Here is a 12291-nt window from a genome sequence, read left to right on the forward strand (position 1 = left end):
AACGTATATGAGCAAACACAACATAATCTGATAGCGAAGACAGGTATGCAAACTTACCACTAACAAATTTAAAGTTTCACAAGGTCCAATCACAGAAATAAAGTTGCTACACCGTTTGCACACTGAAATTCACACCACACAGTTTACTTTGGAAGTAGAGGAACTGTTATAAGTTAAAACGCGTAGTACCTTCGCGATAATTTACGGACCGAGACTGCAAGCATCACATCTGACCATCGGCCATTGATTTGCGAATGCGAGCGCAGAGGAGCGCTTGCGATCGACGTACGAACAAAACGTTACGGCGAGTCGACGAGTCCGACGACGAACTTCCGCCGTGACGCCGTCATCTTTTTCTACCACTCCATAGTAGAGTTGCAAGCAGTAAAAATATTTTTCTACCAATTAAGAATCACAAGCCCGCCACCAAAAATACGCTCTCATACAATCGAAACAACACCAGTGGGTCAACACTCCTCCTTTCGGTTTTTCTATAAGATAATGACTTGAATTTTGCCAAACCTGAGAGGAGAGGTTGAGAGGAGAGCCAAGAGAATCATTAATGATGACGATCTGACGAATGCTCGACTCCAAAGTCTGGAGCATCGTCGCAAGGTTGCCAGCTTAACGATCTTTTACAGGATACATTTCGGAGAGTGTGCCGAGGAACTGCACAACCTTATTCCTCCGTCCCCATTTCACCATCGGACTACCAGACAATCGGCACTCCGGCACCGCTTCATGGTAGGTATTCCACAAATACGCACGAAGCGTTTTGCTTCAACATTTCTTATGCGAACTGCCAAGGAGTGGAATGCCCTGCCCGAGTCTGTGTTTCCGCATGAGTACAATCTGGGTCTCTTCAAGGCTAGGGTAAATAGGTATCTCATAGGTAAGCGTGCTCCACCGTAGACTGCATCATCACTTACCATCAGGTGAGATCGTGGTCAAACGCTTGCCTATCGTTATAAAAAAAAAAAAAAAAAACCTAAATGACTGAAAGGGATAGTGCAATACATCAAAGAGGGACAGCATAATTCGTCCCTGAGTCGCTGTCATTTTGGTTTGTAATTTCTGTACGGTAGTGCTATTATTTATTCTATAGTAACACGTTCAAAGTTATATTTTTTACCTACCTTTAGCAGTATAAATGTTAATAATTACAGAGGTGTACGGCCTAACTAAAACATACAGGACAATGGCGCAACTTTTGATGTAGACTATTATTCTAAGGCGACTGACTTTCGCTGATGAAGTGATGAATCCTCACTATCGAAAGACTTTTGCTATATATTCACTTCATGTATTTTCGCCATTAAATCTACAGAAACTATTCTTGTATCAAGCAAACTCGACTGCAAGAGATAGTAGAGTTAAAGCAAGATAACTCTGCAATGTTTTTGGCGATACGTCATAATTCCATAGAGGTTTGACAGAACTTTGAGAACAAATCAAATTTTTATCAAAAAATTTGATTTTAAAGTAGTCACACATCCGTTTAAGGCCATACTCAGTATCGTGTCCGGATTAGGAAAAAGTAGAAAAAAATATTTTGACCCATAAAAATGTCCTTCAAACGGATCTCCACTATTTTTGTTATTTCCTGTATAAACTATCTGTTGGCCACGACTTCGTCCGCATGGATTTACTTGGCGAAATACAATATAAACCCATTTTAACCTTATATGTAACAGTTATGGGCTGAATTTTCAAAAGCGCAAAAATTATTTTTGGTTCTTTCTTATATTTTGTCTACCTTCTAATTTCAAGACCCTACTCAAATCCTTCCCTTTTACAAACTTTCAACCCCTTTCTTACCACATAAGGGGATGAATATTCAAAAACGCTGCGATTACTTTTCTCGTATTTAATGAAAATATCTTATTACGAAGTTTCAAGTTCCTAACTTAATATACAACAGTACAACTTTCTCAAACTGTCATCCCTTTTTCAATCTATTTAGTCTCTCTTTCAAAAATGCAAAAATATTTTTTCTTCTATCTCAATGTAATATTTTCTCACGAGGTTTCAAGTTCCTAACTTATATTATAGAATAAAACTTGAACGCCATACAAATATTCGTCCCCTTTTAAATGCAACGTGGTGTGCAAATTTAAACTTTATAGCTTTTGTGGTTTCGGCTCTGCGTTGATGAATCAGCCAGTCTTTTTTTTTTTATTATGCGTTTAAAATTTTGGGTCCAGTCCCCGCGAAGTGTACGGGCGGCTGGATCCGTAAGGTCTGTGTGATGTTTTATATCTCTAATGAATTAATTATGTGACACTGGGATGATGTTGTGTTGTTATGAAAGGTGATGGTGGTAATGAATGTTAAGATATGAAGATGGATGGTGTAGATGAGTTGTTATGTGTTGTTGAACTTTTTTAAACTGTTGATTATGGTCCTGGATAGATTGCAAAATGAGGTCAATGTACTTTCTCTGCTAATGAGGTCTGGGAGGCTGTAAGGTTGAATTTGGAGATTATGACAGATGATTTCATGATTGAATCTTGCTATGCTGAATTTTGGGCATGATCGTAGAAGGTGGTCTATTGTTTGTGGGGTGTTTCCGTCACAGGGGCAGAGATCGTCGGTGATAATTTTCATTCTTTTTAGGTATTTCTTGTGGTAGCCGTGTCCGGTGAGAATTTGGGTTAGATGGAAGGAAATGGTGGTCTTGTTCCGGAGCTCTTTGATGTGGTTAAGAGTTGGTAGCCAGTTCTTTAGGTGCATTCCGGTGGTAGAGGTGAGGTAGTCATTGCAGTGCGCTTTTTGTGTTTCAGTTTTACAGAGGTGCTTAATGTAGGAGATGGGAAAGTGGTCAAAGTCGGGTGCACGGTGGAGAGTGGCGGCGTTTTTGGCTTCCTGGTCCGCTTCCTCATTTCCAAGCAGTCCTGCATGGGCCTTGATCCAACAGAACTGTATTGTGCCTCCTTGTGTGATTTGGTGGATTTTCCGATGAATGCTGTTGACTATGCGGTTAGTGCTGTTTCTATTGGCGATTTCCTGTAATGCTGACAAGGAGTCGGAAAACACGGTGCAATGGGTTATTTGGAGGTGGATACATGTTTCGCAGGCAGTGTCTATGGCTACGCATTCGGCTTGGAATACGGAACAGAATTTATGTAGCTTTTTGCGTTTGATTGTGTGTCGGCCATCAGGGTGGTGTATTATGACTGCTGCTCCGACCCCTCCGTCATGTTTGCTCCCGTCGGTGTAGATTCGGTGCATGTCTATTGTATTGTATGGTTCGAGATCAGCCAGTCAGGACACGCATGTATATAGAAAAACTGAAATATATGTTAAAGGAAAAAATCACAACTTAAGCCACCTTTAGATACACAGTCAACAAACTGTAAAAATAATCAATTTATAAATTGGAATCCCTCCACTCAATCCAGGGAATGATACATACAAAGTACCTTTTTAATTTAGTGAAGGCCATTAATACAGGAATTAAAACTTTACTTGATGTTGAATTTCTTGAACCATTAATATGTTCTCACTACTGAGGTGAAAATTTGTATGTGTCACACGAGAGCAAAGTTATTTTACATCTCGTGTTTTTGAGTCCCTTGCTACGCTCAAGATTCTAACTTCGCGTCGCTCGTGACTCAATGAACCTTTCGCTTACTCAGGACTCAAAATCAAAACTCGCAAGAAAAACTAACTTTCCTCTCTTGTTGCACAAATAACTATTTCAATCTCACTAGTTTACCAACATAGCTGTGCAATGTACTTAATAAGATTAGTTTTAAGTATAAGTCCTTATTGTATAAGATTAAATTGGTGTGCCCTTACATTACAGGGTCTGTATTCAATGTAATATATGAGCAATAAAGATGTTATGAGTTATACCCAATTATTTATTTAAAAACTACTAAATTGGTATAATTTGTGTGATCAAGGCAACATTATTAAATTATTTTGTTTACTAGCAACACTCTTAAAAAGGCGTTTTTTAAATTGGAAACCTGAGCCACCCAAAATGTTGCTTATAATTTTATTTTTATGGTTAAACATTTCTGATCCTGAAATGTATTGTATAAAATAAGGTATTTAGATTTGATAAGTTATGAAACTTTAAATAAAATTTTACTAAATTCCACTTTGAATTACAAAAGTAATCACAAGCACTTGCCACTTGCACGTTTTGTGTATATCGAAAAACGCCTTTACCTCGTTTTGTTATGAAAATTTTACTTAATTTTTTGTAATAGTTGGTTTGGTTATAAAAATCTTAAATAATTATATGATGGACAATGGTCAAGTTTCGTGATGCAGCCGCTGCTTACAAGTTCTTGAACGGAGTGATTTGTGTCTACAAACCGCCATGTGTGCCCGTGAAACAAGTCCAACACACCATTATAACCAATCTGTGTAGAGGTTAGATTTTTAATTATGGTTTTAAATAAAACTACAGAGCCCTCATCACAATCTACGTATTAGATCTCTTAGTATTACTTGGCAGTCTTATATTTACACCTAATATCCAACTTCCAAGCCTATGGACTGTAATCCCTAGTTTGGGCTTAAAATTATTTATTATTTTTTCTTATTTGATTTACTAGCAGCTTTTGGAGCTGATGCGTATATATCGCAGCATTTATGTTTATTTTGCAGTTTTTTAAGTTTTTAAATGTGTATCGAGTCTATTTGTGATAGAATTCACCGACAGTGAACTAACAAAAGTTTCTGGAAGAGTTCCACACATTTAGTAAACATTGACATGATTACGACACATTTACGGCACGATTTGACAGATGCTAAATTTCACTGTCCACAGTAAGGTGCTAAACTTAGAATCCCTTCAGAGGACAGATACCTACTTAGCCTACTTCATGTGCCATAAAGAACTTGTAAATTTTTCATTCATTTCAAAAGTATGTAGAATAAAATTTCTTATTAAATGCATCCCTCCCCTTGGCCATATCAACTTTAGTTCTCCTAGTCAGGGCAGAGGAGATTCAAACAGGTTTCAGCTGGCTGAATGTAGTTCATCCACGTTCCAATGTCGGCTTCCATTCCTCCGCTCTGGTTTTCTATACTGCCCTGATAGCAAAAGCTAGCCACTTGCTCAATCTGGTTTCCCTTGATCAGCATTAGAGTTGAATCGGTAGTTTTCTTAAAAAACACTTTGAAAAGTTAAAGTTATGATGTTTAAAATTCCAGATTTAAATGCCCTGCCAGGCCGTCCCATCGAGCAGAGAGTAGAGATCGTAGGAGCCACCAATGAGCCGATGCTTGTAAAAATGGTCCCTAACTATGCAGATGACCCATTGGCCTGCGGGCCTAGATACACTCATGAGGACTTCAGGTGCTCCTGGGCGACGCATTTAGGGCTGTTCAGCAGTGGTGTTCTGTGTAAGTTGGTTATAACTAGATTTTTTTCTGCTAGCCTCCTAAGGCCCAAGATCCTATCTATAGTACTTCTTCAGTTCAATGCATTAAATCATACTCAAATGTAACAGTGGCTTTTCCATTGTTTCTTTCGATATTCAAACAATGTATAACCAACTCTGTTTCCTACACAATAGGTTCACATTTCAGAGAATAAAAAATGGATTTATCATATGTATGGCTAGAATAAAGATAAAAATATCTTTTTTACTTCTCATGTTCTCAAAGTTGGTGTTTAAGTCGCGGCATAAAGTTGATTTTTATGCTCTAGTGCATAAAGTCACAAATTGCCACTGCTGCAGCTAGCGGCCCGCGCATCCCCTTCTCTTCACGGCCTTATTATAGCTTAAAGAAAGAGCTCCACTTTCACTCTAGACTATAATATGCTTTTTGGTCTGTTTAAGAAAACACTGCCTATTATATTTAGTAACTTTATTTTTGAGTATAATTACAGTTAGACACCTCATTAGGTAATCATATGTTTCTTTTATCCTATTCAATGTTTTAATAGAATTTTGGCTCTTGGAGACCCTATACATCTCTAAGGATAATTTGATAAACTATATAATCTTTTCGTTCTGACGAGATATTTACACCTCTAAATAATTTTAAATTACTTTTTTGTATCTAAATGTGTTTTTTTTTATACATCTCTAATAATAATAATACTTTAGTGTGCATTGATATTTTCTGTTAATGGTATTTTATAATTTGTAGATGTGTTTTTTTTGTTTGTATGTAAATTCCATGTTGATGTGTAAAAGTGCCCTCGTGGCCTATTTGCTGAATAAATGTTGAAGCTGAAGAAGTTTTGATCTTTTCAAGTGCTCGGCATAAACGACGGCACCCGTCTCACGTACAAGCTGCACACCGCCCGGCTGACCCGGGGCTTCAAGGTCCACGGTCAGCTTGGCAAGGCCACGGACACCCACTTTTGGAACGGAAAGACGGTCGAGCGCGCCACACACGGACACGTCACCCGCGAGAAGATAGACCGGGTGGTAGCGCACATGCAGAGCGCGCATCAGGGGACTATTTATGAGTGAGTTGCAATCGTTATTTGTGCAACAAGAGAGGAAAGTTGGTTTTTCTTGCGAGTGTTGATTTTGATCTAAAAAAGCTTTGCTCTCGTGTCACATATTAAAGGTTAAAAAAATTCAAAATCAAGTATAGTTAACCACATTTATTTACATTCATGAATGATAGGCATCGTCATTATGAAGAAAGCTTCCAGAAATATTCCTGTATTCATGGCGGTCACTAAATTAAAAAGCTACTTTGTCTCACTCCCTGGAGTGACGAAAGTAGGCTTGTTCGAGCTGCTGAGGTGAAAAGGTTTAATTATCAAAAGTCGTTTTTGTACCAAAAGCGCTACTGCTCCAAATAAAAATTGAGAGCCAACAATGTTGTCTGTCATTTTTGCGGCTGCAATATTTTGAACTACTTGAAGTGTCTTAATTAAGACAAAACTGGATGACCATCCTGAAACCGTCTTTTCATACAAATGTAGGCCCTATACTGACTTTACTGAAAATACTTTGACACAATTAGATGTATATCAACCACAGTGATGCCCCAGCGTTTAATTTTTTGGAATTTAAAATTATTATAAGAGTTAAAAGCATTTAAAAATTTGTATGGCATTTGTTTTTCGCTCCTAATTCTTATAATAATAAAAAAAAATTAAACATAGGGGCACTGCTTCGAACGATATACAGTCAGCATTAAAAGTAACGGATGAAACAACGCGCCAAAAGTATCTGATATTCCGGATAACTTTTCCAGATATAGATAAATTTCTAAAATTCACGCTTAAAAGTATATCTTGTACAGTCTTTGTTGCTCTATATTAAAGACATCACTTTTTGTTAAGCTGTTACAGAATGGTAGATACTTATGAAACCTTATTTGATCCGGTACTTTTGATGCTGACTGTACATCAATTGTGTAAACATTGTTTTAATAATTTTCAATAAAGTAAAGTAAACAAGACATTTATTCCAGTAGGATTTTACAATCTCTTTTGAATCGTCAAAAGCACATTATAAATAATATATTAATTAAAAATAAATAACAGATTACAAAATAGAAAATTCAACAATTATAATTTACTACCATATAAAACGGGGACTACCTTTTTATGGAGAAGTGGTCGACCCCTTTCCTCTTAATAATGTCTGGTCCGGTTTCAAAACACCACCACGCTTTTAACTGGCATTAGGTAATCCTTATTTATATATAATCATCATCATCATCATCATTTAAGAGCATGGCTCTTGTCGGTGGAGTAGACGCCAGTTTTCGCGGTCCTCGGCCAAGTTCTTTAGGTCCCTGTAAGACACGACATTTACTTTTCCTTTTAGTTGCTGCGTGTAACTTGCTCGTGGTTTTCCTCTTCCTCTTCTACCTTCGATCTTGCCTTCCAAAATAGTTTTAAAGAAAGTGTCGTGTCTTATCAAGTGACCTATCATTTTTCCTCGTCTATTCTCTATGGTCCTCAGTAGGTTTCTCCTCTATAAGATCCATATTTTAAGAGTATTGTTACTCTGCGCTGAGCTCAGCTTCACTCCGTAACGCAAATGGCACTGCAATCGTTTATAAAAACATTGTGATTAGGCGGGTCGACACAGATCGAGCCGCCTCGTGAGGAATTTGCCGCGCGAGGCAACTCCATTGCTGGCTGCCATTAACTCGGGCAAGCCACGTCCCCATCGACCGAGCTGCTTCGGGCGGAAATTTCCTCAAGAGGCGGCTCGTTCTGTGTGAACCCGCCTATTGGATATTCCAAATCCGGGAAAAACTTAACGGACTTTTGCTTACGGGCGGTGTGTGTCATCCTGTACGTATTTATTCTTGTTTCAGGATGACAGGCCTCCACCGCGACTCTCAGACCCTATACGACTTGGCCTCGCAGGGCCCCATCAGGCCTAGCGACAGCAAGCTTCCAGTGCTATATGGTATTAAATGTGTGCACTTCAAACCACCGGACTTCACTTTAGGTACGTAAAACACACCTCTCGCGTCGAACGTCTACAGTTTCTTCAAGTTTTAGTTGAGCTTATTATTCAAAATTATTGAATAAATATGTTTTTACTGTTTTGTTATTAATTCATACATTTCTATATAAAATAAATAAATAAATATAAATAAATAAATATTATAGGACATTATCACACAAATTGACTAAGTCCCACAGTAAGCTCAATAGGGCTTGTGTTGAGGGTACTTAGACAACGATATATATAATATATAAATATTTATAAATACTTAAATAAAAAGAAATAAACACCCATGACTCAGGAACAAATATCCATGCTCATCACACGAATAAATGCCCTTACCAGGATTTGAACCCGGGACCATCAGCTTCGTAGTCAGGGTCACTACCTAGGCCAGATCGGTCGTCATATAAAATAATGGATCTATATAAAATAATGTGTTAACTCCCAAAAAACGTCTACAAACATTTCACGTGACAGCTACTCCATATAAAACAAACCGTTTTATGGACCAACATACGACGCGAGAGTTATAAAGCCTGTGTCAGATGATAGTATAGATGCTATTTTACATTTAAATAAAAACCGTCAGCCGGTTGTATCGCGGTGGAAAGACATGTAAAAAATAAGCGCATGACAAAAGATTTTTTACGTGTTTCGGTGTCTGCCATTCCTCGACCCACCAACGGAGCGGCAGCTGACGTTTATAAGGAATCATCATACATAGCTGTTCAGTAGGCGATTGGTGATGGCAATCCGTTCCTTGGTCGCGGTCTATCATGTATACTTAATCAAATAAATTGTCATAGTCCAAGATCCCAGAGCCGCCAGACCTTACTTATTTTCTCATAACTAAAATGTATGTTTTTTTTTTTTTACTAACAACTGTTTACACTAGCACAGAAGGGAAATAATACATACAAGCACTTTTAATGATATTCTAAGTGCAACAATCACTTAAAGGTAGTCATCACCATTTTCAAAACATTGTTTATTGGAATGCTAATTCAATTATTGTTTTTTTTTTTTCTTATTATTTGGGACAAAAAACAGTAACACACAGGTTTAGACACGAAAATAAAATACAAAGAATAATAAAGTGTGAGACCAACAACATCGTCCACAGATTACTAGATTACCTACTGATAACCATCGTCGCACAATGTACTATTACATACTGTTATGTGTAGTATAATCAATTTGAATATAATATATATTCCAGAAATCCAATCGGTGAACGAGTACGACAAATACTTCTGGACGCTGGTGCATGACCTGGGGGTCCAACTGAAGACTTCTGCGCATTGCACGGGCGTGCAGTGCATTAGGTGGGTACTGCGACTAGATCTAGATACAGATCTAGGTCTTACCGAACATTGATTGAGTAATTTGTGCTAAGATAAGATAAAGATAGTTTATTATTCAAGTAGGCATATTACAATGCGTTTATGAACGTTGAATACAGCTACACCGGCTCTAACCCTACACCTCTGACCCGAGAAGATTTAAATCTCCCTCAATTGGAGGAGGGTATTCCAATATGGACCGGCAAGAAACTCGGCGTGACACATCTTTTCAAAACATTACATCTTATAATTAACATGCATTATTGTATACTAAGTCTAAAACACTTTCGGGTCAAACACATTTTAGATAAAGGTCACTTCTGTGGACAACACAATTAAAGATTTTGAGTCTCAAGCACTGAAAGAATGTCTTCCCTCCCTCCTTTAAGGGTGCAGCGTAAAAATTAGCTTTAGATCCCATTTATTTTGCGATGTCTATAGGAAAGACGAGAACGAGTTTACCATACTTGCGTTACTTTCATGGGTATCCTGCCTTTTCGCCGAAAATTGTATTGTCCAATTTCACTTGCTAACCAACTTTTCGCAGACATTTCATTTGGCAGAATAACTTTTCCCAAATATTTTTTTCGCAACCATGAATATTGCGTACTAAGTTGGGTTAGGTTAGGTTGGATTATGTAAAGTTGGGAAATGAAATTCGCCATAAATGAAATTTCTGCGAAAAGTTGGTTGGCAAGTGAAATTCGACAATACAATTTTCGGTGAAAAGGCAGAGAACCCCTTTCGTGCTTTGAATTTGATAGCTAAACTAAACGAGATGGCGCTGTACGGCTTCATATATACAGTATCTATGATTGACAAAAGTTGACGGTTGACAATTCAGTGACAACAAATCATAGCGTACCGTCATCTGTTTGTTTCGGCTGTCAAACTAGGCGGCAAGATTACTTTACCTCTCTATTACTATCAAAAACTCTTTCCTATGATTAGTTCGCACTTAGAAACGTTCGTACGTATTCGCACAAGTAATATTCGTACGTATTCGCACAAGTAATATTCGTACGAGCATGCAATACGATAGGACTAACTTATTCCTATCCCTCACAGGCAAGGTAAGTTCGACTTGACCAACGCGTTGCTCCGCAAGCACTGGACGCTAGAACACATCGCCAGCAACATGGACGAGTGCAGACTACTCTTGGAGGAGTTCGTAGGCCTCGCGGCGCCGGACTCCGCGAGGCTCACGGGATAGCCTTCGGCCTCGAGAATACTTTGAGACAATGTACATATTGGATAAGCTTTAAATAGACAATAAAGATAATTATTGAGTAGATTGCTAGTTTTTTGTAAACCAATCGTACTCATTTAAAATATCATACTTTTTCTTTGTATTCTGGGAATGTTATGTCAATTTCTAATCAAAATCCACAGATCTAAAATGTTACTAACATTCTAGATCTGTGTGAAAATGAGCATTTCGACCTGGGTTCCGTCTACCCGTGACCCGAAACGCATCTGGTATAACATTTGGCAGAACTATTTTTCGACGAATGTTAAATTTGCAGCGGGCTGCTTAAGCTGTTTAGACACTTTAGACCAGCTGCGTTTTAGATCACTTGCTACTTAGACCAGTTGTGTTTTAGACCACTGGCTAATAAGACCATCTGTGCTTTAGACCAGTTCCTACTTAGACCAGCTGCTTTTTAGACCAGTTGCTACGTAGACCAGCTGCTTTTTAGACGAAACGATACTAACCCAATATCATAACCACAATTTGAGTAATTTACTTTTAAAATGTTTAACTATTATAATTTACCATTTTGTTTCTAATGAGTAGTATATATCACATCGCTTAAAAAATCACACTTTTCTATTAAAATATAAGCTTATTTCCACTTTGGCCTTGTATAAGGATCATTTACTTCAAATATTAAGTGCAGTAGTAAAGCATCATTTAAGCTAAACACTCGTTTCTACTCAACTCCGTTCCGTCGTTTTTCGTTACTTGATTGCTATGAAGGATCTTACATATATGAAATCCACATTTTTAGTTTCGTCTTTGACGTCTCTAAAAACTGGTCTGAGATTTTAATTTTAAACTAATTAACACAAAAGTTATGGCCAGAAAATCAGTTTCTTGGCCTAAAATTGTTCAACTTTGATGCCAAATATCTCGAAGACAATGAACATTGAAGTAAATATGGGATACTATATGGGCACGCACGCACGCACGCACGCACGCACGCACGCACGCACGCACGCACGCACGCACGCACGCACGCACGCACACACACACACACACACACACGCTCAACTGAATTCGCTACATTTTAGTAAGCTTAAACAATAGTATATAAAATATTTGACTTTATAGCATGACAGGTTAGATCAATTTATTTGTAAATTATTTAAATAAGTCTCTTTTCAATAATTATTGACTAAAATAATCTATAAAGTGTCTGATTGTGTTAACTATGCGCGCGTCATGCCGTTTGAATACTCGTAACTGTGTTGGCTACCTACAGGACAGGCTCTGCCTAGTGTAGGAACCATGTAGAATTTAGTCCTTGTTTATGTTATTCGAG

General features: G+C 37.8%; 2 protein-coding genes across 4 annotated transcripts in view; one reads left to right on the forward strand and one right to left on the reverse strand.

Moving 5' to 3' along the window:
- LOC133528814 (EEIG family member 2) overlaps positions 1-1099 on the reverse strand; it is a 178607-nt gene extending 177508 nt beyond the window's left edge. For all 3 annotated transcript variants that reach the window (XR_009801061.1, XM_061866308.1, XM_061866285.1), the window contains exons 1-2: positions 989-1099; positions 58-522 (exon numbers count right to left, since the gene is read on the reverse strand). The gene's annotated coding sequence lies outside the window, so the exon portion shown is untranslated. The remainder of the gene's footprint in view (positions 1-57; positions 523-988) is intronic.
- A 2986-nt stretch (positions 1100-4085) lies between these two features.
- Positions 4086-11037, forward strand: LOC133529040 (pseudouridylate synthase TRUB2, mitochondrial). Its single transcript, XM_061866639.1, has 6 exons — positions 4086-4386; positions 5173-5364; positions 6226-6442; positions 8263-8399; positions 9622-9727; positions 10814-11037. Exons 1-6 carry the CDS (start codon positions 4263-4265, stop codon positions 10956-10958), a joined length of 921 nt encoding a protein of 306 aa, XP_061722623.1. The 5' UTR covers positions 4086-4262; the 3' UTR covers positions 10959-11037.
- The last annotated feature ends 1254 nt before the right edge of the window (positions 11038-12291 follow it).

Source organism: Cydia pomonella, chromosome 1 (assembly GCF_033807575.1).
Source record: "Cydia pomonella isolate Wapato2018A chromosome 1, ilCydPomo1, whole genome shotgun sequence".
Lineage (NCBI taxonomy): Eukaryota > Metazoa > Arthropoda > Insecta > Lepidoptera > Tortricidae > Cydia > Cydia pomonella.

Excerpts from the sequence above, each read along its gene's own strand:
- LOC133529040 (XM_061866639.1), top strand. The coding sequence starts at position 4,263 with ATGGTCAAGTTTCGTGATGCAGCCGCTGCTTACAAGTTCTTGAACGGA. Across the intron at positions 8,400-9,621 it reads ACCACCGGACTTCACTTTAG|AAATCCAATCGGTGAACGAG; the intron begins GTACGTAAAACA and ends TATATATTCCAG. Across the intron at positions 9,728-10,813 it reads ACGGGCGTGCAGTGCATTAG|GCAAGGTAAGTTCGACTTGA; the intron begins GTGGGTACTGCG and ends TATCCCTCACAG.